A 19008-nucleotide genomic window follows, 5' to 3' on the forward strand; every position below is an offset into this window, starting at 1 on the left:
TTCTCCAACAGTATAGTGCGAACCGTGAGGCACCAAGAACAATGGCAGACCTCTATCGGATCGATCAAGGGGAAAATGAACATCCGAAGTCGTATCTACAGCATTTCATTGACCTCGTGCATCAGATCCACGATGTCGACCCAGTTACCGCGGCCAATCTCTTCGTCAAAAGCTTGTAGGTGGGATCTCTCTTGCACAAAAATCTCACCATGACACCGCCTTATGACATGGCTGAGATCCAGATCCGAGCCGAGGGCATCTTCAGAGTCCTAGAATTTCGAGAGCGTGTGCAGAAAAAATCCGCACTTATCTCCGCTCCACCATCTGCTAGAGATGACAAGAGGAAGAGGCCAAGACAGAACCGAGAGTCATCGCGGTACCCCTCCTTCGAATACACTGTCCCACAGGAAGTCATTTATGAAGAGAATAAAGACAGACCTATCTGGCGTGAACCGTACAAGATTACCACCCCTCCAGACAGAAGAGATAAAAACAGATACTGCCTCTTCCACAAAGATCACGGTCATACGGTCGCTGAATGCCACAACCTGAATAATCAGATCCAGGCCCTCATGAGAAGTGGGAGGCTAACCCAGTACATTAAGGAGGCAGGCAGACCCGGCACTTCGCAGCATAATCCTGCTTCTGCCCCAACACTACAAGCAGCCGACCCCGTGCGTACAACCTCTGCAAGCCCACAAGAACCTCTCAAGCAAGTCCCCATGATACATGGGATCGTTGAGCTCACTAAAGACCAAGAGCATGCCACCAAAATCCTTAAGAGGATGGAGGAATGGGTGAAGCGATATAGATCATTAGGCCACACGGTTAATCTTGTCACTTCGGAGGATAGACGTTATCCAGCCTCTGCTATCACCTTCACCGACGATGACTTACAAGGAGTGCACCTACCTCATGACGATCCTCTCGTCATCTCGCTACAGGTCGACCATTGCTAGTTGGGTAGAGTTCTAGTTGATGGGGGCAGTGGGGTTGACATCCTTTTCTGGGAAGCCTTCCAGAAGATGGGCCTAGAGGAAAATCAGATCAGGACCTCCACTACACCCATTTTGGGATTTAACAGCCAGAGGGTATACCCGAAGGGCGTTGTACGGTTAACCGTGGTAGCTGCAAAACGTACCCTGCCAGTGGACTTCCTCATTATAGATTCCATCACAAGCTACAACGCCATCATGGGGAGAAATTGGATCCACAGGATGCAAGGGGTAGTCTCAACTTTGCATCAGGTGATGCGATGCCACTCACCCAACGAGCGCTACACCATTGACATAAAGGGATGTCAGAAGCAGGCCAAGAAGTGCTTCCTTACCTTGAAAGAAATAAACAATTCTGGCACCTCCTCCCTTGATGATAATCCTGACAAATAGCAATCACAGCACAACCTACCAGCATGCCTCAGAGGAATCAATCTAGAAGAAGACTAAGAAAAACCCCAAATCACTCTCGATGACCTAGAGAAAATCTGTCTAGACGACGCTGACCCATCTAAAATAGTGCTGGTAAGTACCAAACTTTCTGAAAAAGAAAAAAAGACCCTAGTCCACTTTCTCAAAACCAGAGTTGGAACTTTCGCTTGGTCTCCACACGACATACCTGGAATAGACTTCTCCATCATGAGTCACAGCCTTAATATATTAAACAGCTTCCCACCCGTCAAGCAGAAGCAGAGGAGGTTCGCTCCCGAAGTCAACCAGGTCATCCAAGAAGAGGTGCAGCGGCTTCTAAGCACAGGGGCAATCGAAGAATGCCTATATCCCAGTTGGCTAGCCAACCCTGTCGTGGTCCCAAAGAAGAATGGGAAAAAGAGAGTATGCATAGACTACACCAACCTAAATAAAGCATGTCCAAAGGATAGCTACCCTCTACCAAAAATCGATCAGATGATAGATGCCACGACAGGGTTTGAAAGAATGAGCTTCCTCGATGCCTACTCTGGATACAATCAGATCCCAATGAAATCAGAAGATCGGATCCACAGCTTTCATAACAGAAGGTGGATTGTATTGCTACAAAGTTATGCCCTTCGGACTAAAGAATGTAGGCTCAACGTACCAAAGGCTGATGCACAAGCTGTTTTCCTCATTGCTTGGGAGAAACATGGAGGTCTATATTGAAGACATGGTCGTCAAATCTAAACAAAGCTCTTCACACGTGGACGATTTAACTGAGTGCTTCGACATTCTTGACACTTATAAAATGAAATTGAACCCCTCTAAGTGCGCCTTTGGGGTGTCCTCTGGACAGTTTTTAGGATACGTGGTCAGCCAAAGGGGCATCGAAGCCAACCCAACATAGATTGCATCCCTCTCAAAAGTCAAAGAACCTAGAACCATCCGAGACATCCAGGCTCTGACAGGAAAAATTGTGGCGTTAAACCGGTTCATATCGCGCATGTCCGACCGTTGCCAGCCCTTCTTGCAATGCATAAAGAAATCCACCAACACCACCTGGGGAACAGACCAAAACAAAGCGTTGGAAGAGTTGAAAGCTTATTTGAGCTCTCCTCCTATACTGAACTCCCTTGTCGCCAATGAAGATCTGTTCTTGTATCTATCTGTCTCACACTTTGCTGTGAGCTACGTGCTCTTCCGAGAAGAGGCTAGTTAATAGAGGCCAGTGTTTTGTTGCAGCAAGATGCTTCTAGACGCTGAAATTGGCACTCACACTCATCACAACAAAGAAGAAGCTACGACAATATTTTGAAAGCCACACCATCATTGTATATACGGACTATCCATTGAAGCAAGTGTTGAGTAAGCCCGATCTCTCTGGAAGGTTATCTAAATGGGAAATTGAGCTTGGGATGTATGATATACGATTCTTGCCACGAAAAGCAAAAAAAGGACAAGTACTTGCTGACTTCCTGGTCGAAATACAATCCTTTACCCCAGACACCTCGCTTGAATTGCTAGAATCAGAAGATGAATGTGTGTGGAAAATGCATACAGACGGGGCATCCAATTCCCAAGGAGCCGGTATTGGCATCGTATTAGAGGCTCCCTCAGGCCTCAAAATCGAGGAAGCCATTCGTTTAGAACAGTTCGCAACAAATAATGAAGCGGAGTATGAGGCTCTGATCTATGGCTTAGAACTAGCACGAGACATAGGCATTAAACGTCTGAGCGTCAGAGGAGATTCACAGCTTATGATAGAACAAGTGGCCGGGAATTTTGATACCAAAGCACCCCATCTGGCTAGCCTACTACAAAAAGTAACTGACTTACGGTCACATTTCCACTAGTTTGAACTCGTACAAGTGCCGAGGGAACAAAATCAGAAGGCAGATGCCCTCGCCAAATTAGCCTTTGCAGGGGACTGTACGCGGCAATCCTCCATATCCATAAGCCAATCACCCAAAGCTCTGGAAGTCTTCTCAACCTCGTCAGAGCCCGAGTGCTGGATGGACCCAATCATTCAATACTTGTCCACCTCTGAACTACCCCCTCATCTGAAAGACGCAAAGCTTCTGCGCCTTCGAGCACGACGCTATTCCATAATCCATGGAACGTTATACCGTACCGTAAATCCTTCGATGGCCCCTATCTTCGGTGTTTGCGTCCATTAGAAGCTAAAAAACTGCTAGAAGAGATACATGAGGGAACATGTGGAAATCACACTGGGGGTCGAAGTCTGGCACACAAAGCACTTACAGCGGGGTACTATTGGTCGTACATGATGACAGAAGCACGTGACTATGCCAAAAAATGTGACAAAAGCCAACGATTTGCACCCACCATCCATCAACCCGCTCAAACTTTACACTTAATCATTGCACCTTGGCCTTTTGCAAAGTGGGGTATGGACGCGGTAGGTGAACTGCCTAAAGCTGCTGGAGGAAAACGATATGCTCTGGTAGCCACCGATTACTTCACTAAGTCGGTTGTGGCAGAAGCGTACGTCACGGTCAGCAAAACAGACACCTCGACCTTCGTGTGGAAGCACATCATCTGTCAATTTGGGATACCATGGGAGATAGTCATTGACAACGGAACCCCTTTCCAAAATGCCAAATTACAGGAGTTATGTGACACATACAAGATCAAATTGAGTTTTGCCTCTGTCACTTACCCGCAAGGCAATGGCCAAGCAGAAGCTTCCAACAAAGTCATTTTTGCCAACATTAAGAAAAACTTGGAAGATAAAAAAGGAGCATGGGCAGAAGAACTACCGAAGGTGTTATGGGCCTATAGGACAACAAAAAGGTCCTCTACGGGTGAATCTCCCTACGCCATGGTATATGGAACAGAAGCTATCATCTCGATAGAGGTGGGCCTACCTACGCTTCGAACAGAGATCGCTTCTGATCAAATCACAAACAACATTCAACTAATGCACAACCTTGACCTTCTGGAAGAGGTATGAACAATAGCACAATTAAGACGAGAAAATTATCAAAAGGCTGCAGAACGCTATTACAACAAAAGAGTTCACTCGCGTACGTTTCAGAAAGGCGATTGGGTTCTGCGCAAGGTCACCGACAACAAAAAGAAGCTAGAACCAAACTGGGAAGGGCCTTTTGAAATCATAGAAGTACTAGGCAGAGGGTCTTATACTCTTAAGAATGTATGTAGTGGGAAAATTGTACCTCGTACTTGGAATTCAATGTCCTTGAAACAATATTATTGTTAGTAGTTGTACTGTATAATTCGAAAGTAATGCAACAACTTTCCTTTTTCACATTATTTTGAGTATATCTTGCACGTTCAGTTTTTGCTGACACGATTTTGCATAAGGATTCCTTACTGTTGACTGTCTTTTTAGCCAACGACATGAGAACATCAAATAAGACAAACCTTCAAGAGAATTTAAAACACACAAATGGTTTAAACAGGAAAAGTAAATAACACATGAGATTTTTATAGTGGTTCAGCCCCGATTGTCGGTAATAGCCTAATCCACTTAGAGTTATGATTTATAGATCTGTACTCAAGATCAGATGGACTGAGCCAACTAAGTTTCTTCAGTACAGATTGCAAAAATACAAGAATTCTCTCAAATGCCAGCACTTTCTCTCTCTAGAATACTCAGACCCAAATTTCTCTCTCTAGAAAGAAGAAGCAGAAGAAGCCCCTCTCTCATCCCATAAGCCCTTTATTTATAGGCTTAGGGTCATACATGTTAGGAAAAATAATATTGCCTCAATGGAAATGGTAAGATAATGTTACAACTCTATGCAAAATATTACAATGGACAAGATTGATTAAATAAAGTGTTACAACTCTATAACTGAAAATACAAATGAAACAAAGGAAATGAAGAAGATGATGAAGAAGAAGAGAATAGTAAAATACAACTCAAAACAAAAGTTACAAATAAAATAAAGTGTTTGGACCAAATGAAAAGATTACAACTCTTAAACAAAATATACAAGTAAATAAAACAAGAGAATAAGAAGAAGAACAATAGAATAAAAAGAAGAACATAAACCACAAACAACTCTCACTTACACAACCTAAGTGAAGAGGATTGGGGATCACCAACTTGAACAAGGTTTAAAACCTTTGTCCAAAAGCTTATTTCCCCCTAACTCAAGCACTAAGGGATCTCTCTCAGATTTTGGAAATGCTTTATGGAATTATCAAGCCTCAAGGTGTTTCTAACCAAGTGCTTTAGTGGATAGAAATGGTGTGTCTTACAAGTGAGCATTAGGCTCCTATTTATAGAGTTTAGAGACACCCTTTGAATTTCAAATTCCACCAACCCCCATGGCTGTTACCAATGATTAATTGGGTGTTTTATGGAATTAAAATAGAGAATTGGGAGTTACTAAGCTGTTGGAATCGTTCAAAGTTGGATAAAAAACCGAAATTATAGAAGCTGTCAGCCATTAGGGCCGCGGCGCTAGTTCCAGGCGCTGCGGCCCTCAGTCAATTTCAGCAACACATTTTTTCAGTTTTTTTCCAAAACGTTCCAATTTATTCCCACTTGATTTTGTAACTTCCATACATAATATGGGAGTTAAAATCACATCTCTATCAGCCATTTCTCATATGGCTTTATGAAATTCATCTCAATATTGTGTAACAACAAATCTACACAATAATGGGTGATATTTAGGAGTTACAAATTTGTGATGAATTTGTAACAACAAATATGTTACATGTTTGGATATTTCACATATATCCAAATAATGTAACTCTCTATTATATGTTACAATGTGTGACACTCTATGTCACATTTATTTAATCTAAAACATTATATTATAAAATAATATAATATTACATTATATTATAAAATAATATAACAATACATACGGTATCCCCTAGAACCGAGATATTTTATTATATTTATTACATTTAAATTAGAAAGAAACATTCAAAATTCAAAATGTAACAAACCCCCCATTTGTGGGAAGAATGAGAGATTCCCGCATATCTTGTTGAAGTTGTTTATGGGAATCTTGACTTAGTCTCCTCTAGCTAATTGATCCACCTCCTACTGACCACCCATGCAAGTGCTGGTCGAACATGTGCATGGTGGTAGGACAAACATTTGTTGGTCGGACGTGCATGGTGGTAGGACATGCACTTCTCTCCTTTAACATGGCACTCTCCTCTAGCATGCCATGTTTCTCCTCAGACCAAATCCTTGGGGTCTCCTAGGACCACTCTCTTGAGTTCTCCTTGGATGCACTCTCCTTAGCTCTCCTAGGATGCATTCTCCTTAGCCTCCTAGGATGCACTCTCCTTAGCTCTCCTAGGATGCATTCTCCTTAGCTCTCCTAGGATGCATTCTCCTTAGCCTCCTAGGATGCACTCTCCTTAGCTCTCATAGGATGCACTCTCCTTAGCTCTCCTAGGATCAAGGTGCACTTGGCTTGGTTATGACATCTTTCAAGCAGTCCAAATTCTTTGTCAGTCTACCGGGTCACTTTATCACAACTCTGAGGAGTCAATGTATTTATTGACTATTTAATGTATCTTTTACGGACCATGTACTGCCATTTGTCACCTCTATTGCCACGTCATTGATCTCCAATTTTTGGGTATAACACTTATTATAACAACATACTAAGACAATCATGTGACAACTGTCACTTCACTCGAAAGATGCTATCAAATATATACTTTAATATATCCTCACCTACCCATATAAAAAGCAACATTATTCACGTGCACTTAAAACCACCTACCACTCTGGCTATAAATAAGTGACTATCTGAACGCTTGTGGTTATCAGTTTACCATCCTTTTAAACATCCTATAACAATACAACAAAAGCCTTTGATCCCAATACAACCATTTTCCACGCCTAAGTGATTCTTTAAAACAAAGAAAATGTTTACCAACAAACAAAAAATAATACGTGGTGAGATGCAACATCTCGCCTCACACACAACTCCCATCGGCACAAGGCAGAACCTCAATGGGTCGTGGCAGCAAGGCCACTACACACAATCTGCATACAAAATCCTGTTGCCTCTGCCATTTCACTCGATATTATGCCCAAAAGCATTCTAATCTGACTTGACTAAGCTTACGGGGAGCTAAGGCCAGCCATTTCACAGTCTAATTTTCCCTGACTATGCAGATTTGGTCGTCCAACCAGGGTACACTACCTACCCTGTCCTCTTACCTGAGTAAGAGGAGCTCCCCCCCCGCAGTTTACTCTGCCCTGACTACTGCAGCAGAACCATCAGCTGCCACACTTCGGTTTCGAATCTAGTACACACTAAATGGTTTGGAAATCCAAGGCTGGGAGGAACTTTTCCCCCAGTCGCACCCACATCCGGTACAACGAGTGCCTCTGTCGGAGTACAAGCCTACCCAAGCAAGCCTTTGCACATACTCCTCGGTATGGGTGCACTGGAAAGACGACTGCCTCATGGATCTAACCTCCTCGCCTCTGCCTTGACGCCTGACCCCACATGTTGTTTTCTGCGTCCGGCCTGAATCGCATCGCCCCCTCTAGCCAATGGTAGAGCATCAACCATGCTCTTTCATACACCCGAGGGGCCGATCCCGTTCCAATGAGACACCAACACGACCCTCTTAACGTAAGAAAGTTTAACATGAAACAATAACGTGGGCTTCACAAAGTACAACACTCTCAGTGCTACAATCCGGTTCGATAGATGTTACGCACGGGCATACCTATATACTCGATTCTTTTAATAATCAACGCATGAAAATGATGAAAAATTTGTAGTTCATGCAATCAGAAGACCACAGATAATCAAATATGGCAATTGATCAGAAGCTGTTATTTATAAATTATGTTACATTAATAACAATATTAGTTACATATTACATATTGCTTTATCCACTATATAAAAATATTCTCTTGGTCATATTTAATCCCATTCAATACGACGCATGTACTCTGCCATCGCACTCTCTAGCTTCGGATGGCCTAACCCATAGCACTCACACGATATGTAGTACACAATACCGCTTCTAATTAGTTCCTCCAGTGCCCACGTTGAGTATAACCACTGTGGGTTATCGAAGTTTCGCCTCAAAAAAGGCACCTTCATCCACTCACGATGCTCACCTGCAACAACAATGTCATCAGCACCAACCAATCACTACAACACTAAGCCGAATTGCTCACACAACACTTAACTGGACATTCTCTCCCACCATCTGTATGGGTTTTTATTGTATCTCACATGCAATGGCCTAAAGGGTCTATGAAGCCTCTGATCTGAATAAACCATCTGACTCTCACCTGCTGCAATACCTTCAATTAAGTATCGAACAGAGAGAAACACATCCAATAACAAACCAGACAACCAACGTGAACAAAACTCAACTTGTATTGATAATTTGTACCATTACATATACAATTGTCTACATATTTACGGCCAAATAGACCAAAGAATGCATATACAAGCATCAATACAAAACAAAAAATAACAAAACCAAAAAGAAGAGATGGTGTGTCATTCATTCTATGGCACCTCTTTCGCCATCTGGTCTGACTTCTGCAACTGGAGCAGGTTCTGTCACCTTCTGTTTAGAAGTCTCAGCCACATAACCTTCTTCTGCTGCTTCCCCATTAACATTATAAATCGACCCCAATGCGTCACCTTTCAACTTTAACTTCTCCAGATGATGCGCTGGATAGGTGATCTGCAGATCCCCGAGCTCATTCAGATACTCGTCGACGTTGTAATTTCCAACTTTCACGTCGATTCTTTTACAGTACATCTTGAGTTTAGCCCATTTCTCTTCCGGGGTCTGCTTCTTATTACACAGTGCCAGATCAAGGTATTTCGCAGTGTCCACCTCAGCCATCCTCATAAACTTCTGTTTGGTGATCTCACGATCTCGGATGCGCTGCCTCGTGGCTTTCACTGCCGCGTCTTCTGCCCTCTGCAAAAATAAACCATTATTTTGTCAACACATGCGGCATATTAATCCACTATCTTGCCAATACATCAATGACTAGAGAAATAACACATACCTTAGCTATCTCCTTCAATTGCCTCTTGGTTTTGACGACCACCTCCTCTTTTTCCTTCAACCTCTTCTCTAACTGGAGTTCCACCTCCAGCTTCTGCTTCCTGGCATCAGCCACGCTCATTTCCAGCACCTCTGACTTTCGTTGCAGATCTTTCTTTTCTTTCTCCAAAATCTCTTTATCTGTCTGCAACGACACCATATCCTCATGAAGGTCATTTATCATGCTGTCGAGTTTCTCCATTCGGGCTTCATGTTGAACGTAGACTTGGTTTTTCTCCATCCATTTATTGGTCATCGCCAACAGACCAGCTTTAAATTTGTCTCGTTCTACCTCGAGTCCGACAGTACCTACTAGCTTCTCCTCTGTGGCGGCCACCTTCTCTTTAGCCTCTGCCAGCTGCGTTTCTAACTTCTTGATGGCTTCCACAAGCATATTTCAGTTTGCTTCGGCCATCATTCTCCCTGCCCACTCCTCTTCCAACTTCACTGCCTGTTTCGCCAGCTTAGAACTGTTCTGCACAGCCGCTGCATACTCCCGCCTCGCAGCAGAGGCACATACATAGCTATGCAAAACATCAATTACACTCATAAAAAATCACACTACAAACGTATCACACGATACTCACCCTATTCTGTAATAATAAATCATGCTAGTTTTCAACCAACTTACCATCCAAATATGGTCTGACACTTGTTGCAGCAAGTCCCCTTGCCCACTCAGCGATCCAATAACTTCTGCAGGAAGATGAGGTCTGCTTATGCGTAGAATCTCCTCCATCACCTCTATAGACGCAGAAGGACCATATTTGGACACGACTCCCACTTTGTCATTTGCTTCTCCCCCTGCTAATGCAGCAACAGAAGCAACGGGGGCAACCGACTCCCCACCTTTTGCTAATGTTGACACCATAACACTATCAGACGTTAACGCAATTGTTCCCACTCTAGAAAGATATGGTATGGAAGGGCGTACAAGTAAGCCATCGTCTTCACCCAAGTCACTTGGCAGGTACACCGGCGTCTGCACTACAGAGGACGTTAGTTGCTCCAGAAAAGCACTAGGAGACTCAAAAGTACTTGTACCCTTCGGAGATACAATGATGACCTCTCCTTGGTGGGACTCAGAAGCCACAAGTGGTGATGCGGAAACGACAACATTAAAAGTGTGAACACCTGTAACTTCGGCAATCCCCGATTCTTGACATACGGGGAGAGCCTCAGAAGTGATGGTAGGACCTGCCTCAACTGGATGGGAAGGATTGTTCACGGACTCAAAACCACCTCCAAAAGCATCCTCCAGAAGTCGGTTCTTACGAGAGGCAGAAGAAGGGCGTCTCCCCTCTGATCCATGCTTACGACCAGCGTCAGAACACCCAGCCAAAGCAGAAGCAGAGGGTAACGCCTCCGACGACTTCATACAGACGCTAGGAGACTTCGCCTCGACTGGTAGACCACCTTGCGCACCATCTACAGTCGCCACCTCTGATTGTTTGGCTAGTGTAGAAGATACAGCCGCAATATGCACCGCTTCTTCTGGACCTGCCTTCAAGGAGGACCTAGCTACATGCAAAGAAAAAGATGATGCAGGTAAAGAGCCAGCGGGGGCAGACCCTCGAGGCTTCTTGCACAACGTTAGAGCCTGGCCAATTGGTAACTTCCTTGGAGTAAGCTTGGGGATTGCAAGGGGGGAACCCTTAGTAGCAGAGGCAGATCCCCTTGGGATCTGAAGCTTGGACGAAATACACTTCCCATCGTCCGAATCTTCATCAGAGGACTCCTCGCGCGTCTTTCTCTTCCCTAAGGCATCCTTAGGCAGAGGCACCTATTGAAGAGGTTGGATTTGGAGGGCGTCAGAAGGCATAGAGGATCGCCCATGTATACGAGAAGATCTGCGTGCCAAAGCAGACTTATCAGGAGATGATTCTACAGCAGGAGCTGAGCCAGAGACCTCTTTCTTTTTATTTTCTGGGATCCCTAGGCGCTTGGCACATGCAGCAAAGGTCTCAGAGCATGCCCTTTCACACTCGGTCTTTGATAGCGATAGAGTTGAAGAAGCAGGGGGAGACTTCTTCAAAAAATCTCCCAGCCGCTTCGCACATGTAGCTGTAATTTTGCCTAGGGACATGTCGCCCTTCTGCGACCTGACCCGCATGGCCCCAGGATCGACTCGATCTATGAAGCAGAGTCGGGTCATAATTTGCATACAGTAGGGGTTCATCACACCTCTGATGCTAATGGCATTCTCTTTGGACTCATGCAGAAGCCCCTGCTCTGTCGTTCAGGAATCATGTTAACCTGAGGCCATGAAAAATCTGATACGAGAAAGTAAAACAGTAATACGCAGAGTCATATTAATAGGCAATCATCCAGATATGATTAACTCACACTAAAAGCAATAAGGAACAAAATAAAAACATAAATCACCTTTTATGAACACCCTGGCCAAAGGAAAAATTTCTTGAGGCAGAAATTCAGGATACCACGGCCCACCAACGGCGAAGAAGTATTTATCCCAATTTCGGTGGGAGCTGTCAAAATCAGTAAAGATCGTCCGATCCTTTTTGGGAGAGAGATAGGTCTTCCAGGGTTTTCCCTCTATCACCTTGTTTGTCGACTTAGTAAAGCATGCGTATATGTCATCTGACTGAATGTCGACATTCCTGAGAGTTCCTATCATCTGAGCGCCAACTATGGATTGGATAGCGTTCGAAAGAAATTGAGAAATGTGAGCTCCAGAGTTCAAAATTACTTGTACCAACAGAGCAGGAAGAGGGAAACGAAGCCATTCGATGTGTCTCAGAATCATGACAATTTCAGTGGGCTTGACTACATCCTTGAATTGCCATTCCCGAAGTTCAGCGTCCGAAAGCATCCGAACCGTGATGTTATCAGGAATATCGAACGATTTGCATATGCGTTCATACGCATTTTTGCATCCATCGCGATCCATAGGTTCAGGAGATGAATGTGAAGACATGATCGAGAAGATTGAGATGATCGTTGTAAGAGTAGAAGGATGGTTATCTTTAGGGTTTCTTCCCTTAGAGTTCTTTTCTGGAAAGTTTAGAGTAAAGTTTGAAAAATCTAGAATGAGAATTATTTTGAATTAGAACTAGTTATATGAGAAGTAAAATTCCTGAATCGAGTGCTTCACTTGGTAATTGTGTTTGCATTAAATTTCAAATGTAGCTTGTCAGGAGATTGGATGATCGTGTACCTACGAACCGCCTCGATCTATGGAGAATGACGACTTTGGGCTAAATTTTTGGCATTGAAGAGTTGGCCCAAGGTTCAAGTAAATAAGCATGCCTCGTCCGTCCGAAGCTTGGGCCAGGGGGCATCTATTGGGCCCAAAATATTCAGCCTAGAGTTCTTTCCTCATTTACCGAATATTCAAAACGAATCGTTTTGATCTGCAGAAGCTTCGAAGGCAGAAGCTACGAGTCAGAGGCGGTCTGCGCCTCTGACCTCCGAATACATAATTTAAAATAAACGTATTTTGGAGGGAAATTCGGTTATCTTTCCTCCACCAATCAAGGGTTTGGTTGAACCAAATAACCACTTTACATTTTTGTTCTATAAATATGAGATTCTTATTCAAACAAAGGGATCGAAGTTTTTACTGACTTAGGCATCGGAGTGTCTTTCTTGCAGTTATCCCCGACGAATCAAAGGCAATCTTCACCACCGGAACAGGATCAGAGCATCATCTATCATCGGTTCATACCTCCAAATATAGAAAGGCATATTTGTTGCATCAACAGTTTGCAAAAATCGTATCCTCTGTCAATTCTTTTCTATTTCAAAAGTATTAATTTCCTAAATCTTCTACATAAAGCTATTTTGTTTGCATACAAATTCAAAATTATTTTTGAAATATTATCTTGATTATAATGATAACGATGATGATCATGATATGTTTTCTGAAAAAATAAACAATTTATAAACTAAAAAAATTGAAAAAATATATTTAAACCTACGATATATGTACATTGATTGACTAAAAATAGACAAAAAAAAAAAGAACTTTGAAAATTTTAGAATTTCTAATTTGTCTTTTCAATAAAAATCATTTGATATTGGTGTGAATTTTAACTGCCAAAACATTCAGTAACAACAGGGTAACCAGTTACCTTAAAACACAGTCAATATATTCATTAAGTGTTTCTGAAGGGTATGTGATTACAGATTAAGGTAACCAGTTACCTTCCTCAGTTACAACCAACTAACTTCTTAAAAAATTGTCAAATTTTGTAGGTATGGACAATATTACTTCTTTGGTTCAATTTGGAGGCAAGTGGAATGAAAACAACGGGTAACAAGGGTACAAAATGACTAAGATATTAATTCCACCAATTTTTTCTCTTCACAACTTGATGAATTTGATAAAAAGGGAGATAAAGGAAACAACAACAACTATTGAATTTTTTTATCAAGTAGCCAAAGGAACACCAAAGTTGGAACACAAACAACTCAGTGTTGTTCTACATGAAAATAAAGAAAAAAGTTGCTGCAATAATAATAGACTTACCATTGTGTGCTACTATAGTTCAAGAATCATGCAATGAAAATATTCTTTTTTTACTAGCAAATCAGATAGCTACAGTAGAAGAAATGGAGCTGGGGACATTAATAATGCCAGCCAACCAAGCTTGCGTCAATGAAAAAATGTTACTTGAAGAAGGAATGTCAAGCACAATAAATGAGGTCAGCAACGTGCCATACATACCTCATCCTGCTCAAGAAGTAGTTGATTTCATAATTGAAGACAATACAAAAAGAAAAAATAAGTTGGAGGAAATACAAATAGTAATATCTGTTGGGAATAGTGCCCTTAAAGCAATTGTAGTTGACAAATGTTTTAAATGAAATAAATACTTTAATTGAATTATTATATAAATATAGACTATGTCCGATAATATGTTGATAATATAAAGTAAATATCAGAAAATTCCAAAGTTCATCTATGTGGTCTTAATCTCATATTGGTATGAGAGGACCGGGATTGAGAAAATGAACTTAAAACAATTCGTAGTAAAATAAAGTTATGAAATCTTTAGATTAATGACTGCTAGTACGGTTCGCTAGTATTGTGAATACAAGTGACCTAGATCCAGGTCACTAGTGTAGTAGGACACTTTAGTGAAGGTACTTTATATATAGTGATATATAGAACTAGACCATATATGATTTGTTAATACTTGTTTAAACACCGTTTCATAGTATTAATGTAATGACCCAAATTCACTAACTAGGCTTAAGGGCCTTGATTAGTGTGCCTGGAGGGCATAATGGGAATTATGTGTGATTTTAATGATTTAGATGCATGGTTATGATTTTAAGCATGTTATATGACTATGTGTATTATGTTATGTGATAATTATGATATGTGATTTGTACCACGTGGGTGCGGTGATACCAATGTGATGCACGTGTCGAGACGGTCCTAGAAAACTAGATAATGGTAACTGGTGATTTGGTAACTTGTGTGACTGTTAGTAACCATAGAGAGTAACCAGTTTTGTTGGAGAGGTGGTAGAATTGTAAACCAGTAAAAGGACAAGTAAGCCCTTGAGGTCTAGTTAGAAAGGGATATTATTAGAGGGATAAATTGGTCTTTTGGCAGTAAATAGATAAGTTTGAGCTGAAGGAAATACATTTACGTATACCATTTTGGGAGTTGGTTTTATGCTGAATATATTGGAGACCTAGAAGAAGAACAAAAGAAAGGTAGAAAAAGGGAAGCTGAACTTTAGCTCTTGGAAGGAGAATCAAGGGGTGTTTGAAGTTATCAACCAAGCTTAGGCCAAGAAAACTCAGAGGTAAGGATTTAGCTATAATATGTTTAAGTTTCAAGTTTAGTTTTTAGATGATGAATATGAATTGAAGCAAGTTGGTGGTTGGTTTTGCATGAATTTAAAGTTGGAGTAATCAAAAGGAGAAGGTGATTTGAAGCTAGAGTTGAGGAGAATTCAAGCTGGGCTCTTGATTGAGGTAAGGGTGTATCATGTTTAAATTTTCGTAGCTGTTATGGTTTAAGAATCTTAAGGGGCTGGTTTACATATTTCTCAAGCTTTGGTTCAAAGGTTTGAATCTGAATTTAAGTGTGAATTCTGTGGGTGATTGTGTAGTTGAGCTGGATTATAGTATTTATAGGTTGTTGGTTGGTCTATGTGGGGTTTTAAATAAGTTTTGGGGCTTGGGTATGAAGTTGGGATGATTTGGGTTCGGGGAAAATGCAGGGAAAACCCAGATTTTCTGGGCTCGTGAAGGAGCGCCGCGGCGTGAGGCTGAATTTCTGGGCAGGCGAGTCCTCTGACTTGCTGGGCGCCGCGGCCCTACAGGGCTGCGCCGCGGCGCAAGGCCAATTTCAGGATGTTAGAATTTGCAATTTTGAGCCTTTGCTCCGGGGGTTCGGGGGATGTCTTCGGTGCATTGTTTTAGGGATTTGGGGGTTCCGAGAGTGTGGGATTGATTCCGGGGAGGTAGTTATGGATTGATTAGTGACAAAGGATGTTTCATTTGTGTTGTGATTAGGATTTTGGAGAGGCTCGGGGTAGAGGACCGTGCTCGCGGCCTTGTGGCATCGGAAACCAGTGAATTGAAAGGTAAGAAAACTGCACCCGGATAAATTTTGGTGATGGGACTAAGTGTTCCCAAGAATTGCGTCGTGTCAATGTTGGTATCACGCCAAAGGACATGTAAAAGCGGCCTAAGAGTGCCGTACTTGATATTAGCGCACTGGGCGCGAATTGGCCACTGGGAGCCAGGAACAACGGGATAACAGAGGGAGCAGCCTGAGGGCGCTAGCCCTGGTTATCGTTTGTGAATTGTGAACGATATGAATTGAAATGCTTAGTATGTGGAATACTTGATTATACTGACTGATGATATATCTGAGTCTATGAGATGCAATATGAGTTATTGATTTGTTTGTTAATTGTTCATGCTCTGTTGTTGTTGTGTTTTCTTGCTGGGCCTTAGCTCACGGGTGCTACGTGGTGCAGGTAAAGACAAGGGCAAGCTTGACCAAGCCTGAGGTGGAGAGCCCCGAGGTGGAATGCACTTAGCCAGCTGTTCGATTACCATGGTCGAGGAGTGAGTCAGGACAGGGATTACCTAACTGCTCGTTTTGCCTTAATATGGTTGGTTAATGTATTTGAACCTTGTAACTGTTGTAGATGGCCTTTAAACAAATATTTTTTTGGGATCCCGTGTAAATAAACAATGTTTTCCTTTAATGTAAATGTGGCTTTTGAGACCAAAACTCTTTTAACCCTAGTTCCTCAATAGTTTCAATAACACGATTTTATTTAAATGACTTGATTAGCAAGTCTGGCACTTTATAAACACACAGTGTAACGGTCTTGGCTATCCAGGACGTTACAATTAACCAAACACATAAAATGATGATCATATACACGATGATCTTAATCATGAGGTTACTATGAACTCATATATATGTCATATGATCCTTTGATTCATGCATTAAGGTTTGTCAGAATGATCAGACTAAGAACAATTATTTTGGGGACTCAATGATATATATGGCTGGGGACATAGTTTAACAAATATGGAATCTATACCTTCTTATGGATTGAATAATGGTTCCCTATTGGGTTGACTTTTAGAACTGAAAAGGTTATGAGCGCTCACGTTGCAAACTTGTTGTGACACAACCTTCACTAGTAAAGTCAATGGTACACTAGGAACAAGATTAAAAAGGGGAAAAATGTAATTTTATTCCCTTTTAATTATGAACCATTAGTAGAGGATTAACGTTGTATGTAATGATTATATCAATTGACACTTTATTATTTAATAAAGTACTCTATAAATATATGTCTATAATTATCAAGAGTTCAATCTCATATTTATAGTGGAGTAATCATGAGATTAATAAATATGATTATTTGATCAAAGAGCTTTGATTAATAATCTAATATTTATTGGAGCTTGATATTATAGGTCCATAGGTCCACAGGGTGGCTCTATCAACACCATATCAAGGTAATAGTTGAGACAAGGGTAAAACTGTAATTTGGAAATTTGAGAAGAATTTTATTCTTCAGGTTAAATATACAATTATATAATAATTGAGGTTGAATAATTAATTTTGAATTAATTATTAAATTTTTGAAAATATGTTTATTAATTTAAATATATAAATTCGAAATATATATATAAATTAATTAATTAATTTTTTAAATTAATTATTTATTTGAGTGAGAGAAAATAAAATTGGTAAGTCAAAATAGTTTTTGATTTATTGAATGTTAAAAGATGATGATAATGATGATCATCAATTTGAATTTTGAATTTAAAATTTAAATTTTGCAATATAGTTGTAATATTTTCCTTAAAAAGATAATATCATATTTTGTGGAATGATTGATTTTAGTTAAATAAATAAATAAATAAAATAAACATGCAATATCCCTAAAAAGGGAATACTGCTATTCACGCATGACACAGTGCCATGCGTGTAGCAGTATACATATAATATTGTTTTTTTATTTTATTTATTTAATTAATTAATAATTTGAAAATAAATATTTTCAAATTTGGTAAGTAAGATATTTACCTAAATCAATTCCTATCATCATTATGATATTATTATATTACTATTATTATTATTAGGAACAATAAGGTAATATACATAATCTCTCTATATAATATAAAATAACAATAAGAAAATAACACAAGTCAGTGAGAATTCAGAAAAATTTCAGAATTTTATCAGACAAGAAATTGTCATCTTTTTCTTATTTTATTTTAACCCTTCTCAAGTCATAATCCAAGTTCTCATGTGTTGAGATACACTTGTGATTCCTAAATTATAAACCCATGTTCTCTATGTGCCAACATACATCTTGAGGTGTAGAGAACACTTCAGAAGATCGTGATTTGAGTACTCAAAGCATTGGATAGGAATATCGATATATATACGAAAAGACTCAAGGACACTTGATAAGCTTCAAGAGGTAAATACTTTTGTTCTTGAATATTTTTGTATATGATATATATATATATAAATATGTGTATATTTATATATATGTTGCATGATTAATAATATTGTATATCAATGTTTATGTCTGGATGTTTTCTTGAACATATAACTTGTTCATATGAGAGATGGAAATTTTGTGTATTAAACACTGGGCCCACCACGCCTGTTTAACTGTGCACTCTGATTGTTTTTCCAACAATATCTGATTACAGAGTCAATACAATAGAACAAGGGCAAATTTACAAGGACAAGAACACAATCAAATAAGCTCTTAGCTACTATGCCATGCTACATAACTTCCAGCTCAAAACAAAAAGATCAGAACCGAGATAGTACCTGGTTACCTGCGCAGATGACACATGCAGCTAGTTTGTGATATCATCTAAGTACAGAGACCAAGATCTATTCAAGGTACAAAAATGCATTTCAAATCACACTTGCTCTGTTGAAATGTTTATGGAGGACCATAGGCAAGCAAAAAACATCGTAATTGATGGATTAATAAAGAACTGGTACAAGTCAATCAAAATAATTACACTCCAAATGACATCATGAATGACATGAATGATG

At 40.5% G+C, this 19008-nt stretch overlaps 1 protein-coding gene across 1 annotated transcript; it reads left to right on the forward strand.

Annotated features, from left to right (window-relative positions):
- Nucleotides 1-227: 227 nt before the first annotated feature.
- On the forward strand, nt 228-959 carry LOC133800156 (uncharacterized). The gene has a single exon (XM_062238118.1). The coding sequence runs from the start codon at nt 228-230 to the stop codon at nt 957-959; it is 732 nt and encodes a 243-aa protein (XP_062094102.1).
- Nucleotides 960-19008: the final 18049 nt, after the last annotated feature.

This window comes from Humulus lupulus, chromosome 9 (genome assembly GCF_963169125.1).
Source record: "Humulus lupulus chromosome 9, drHumLupu1.1, whole genome shotgun sequence".
NCBI lineage: Eukaryota > Viridiplantae > Streptophyta > Magnoliopsida > Rosales > Cannabaceae > Humulus > Humulus lupulus.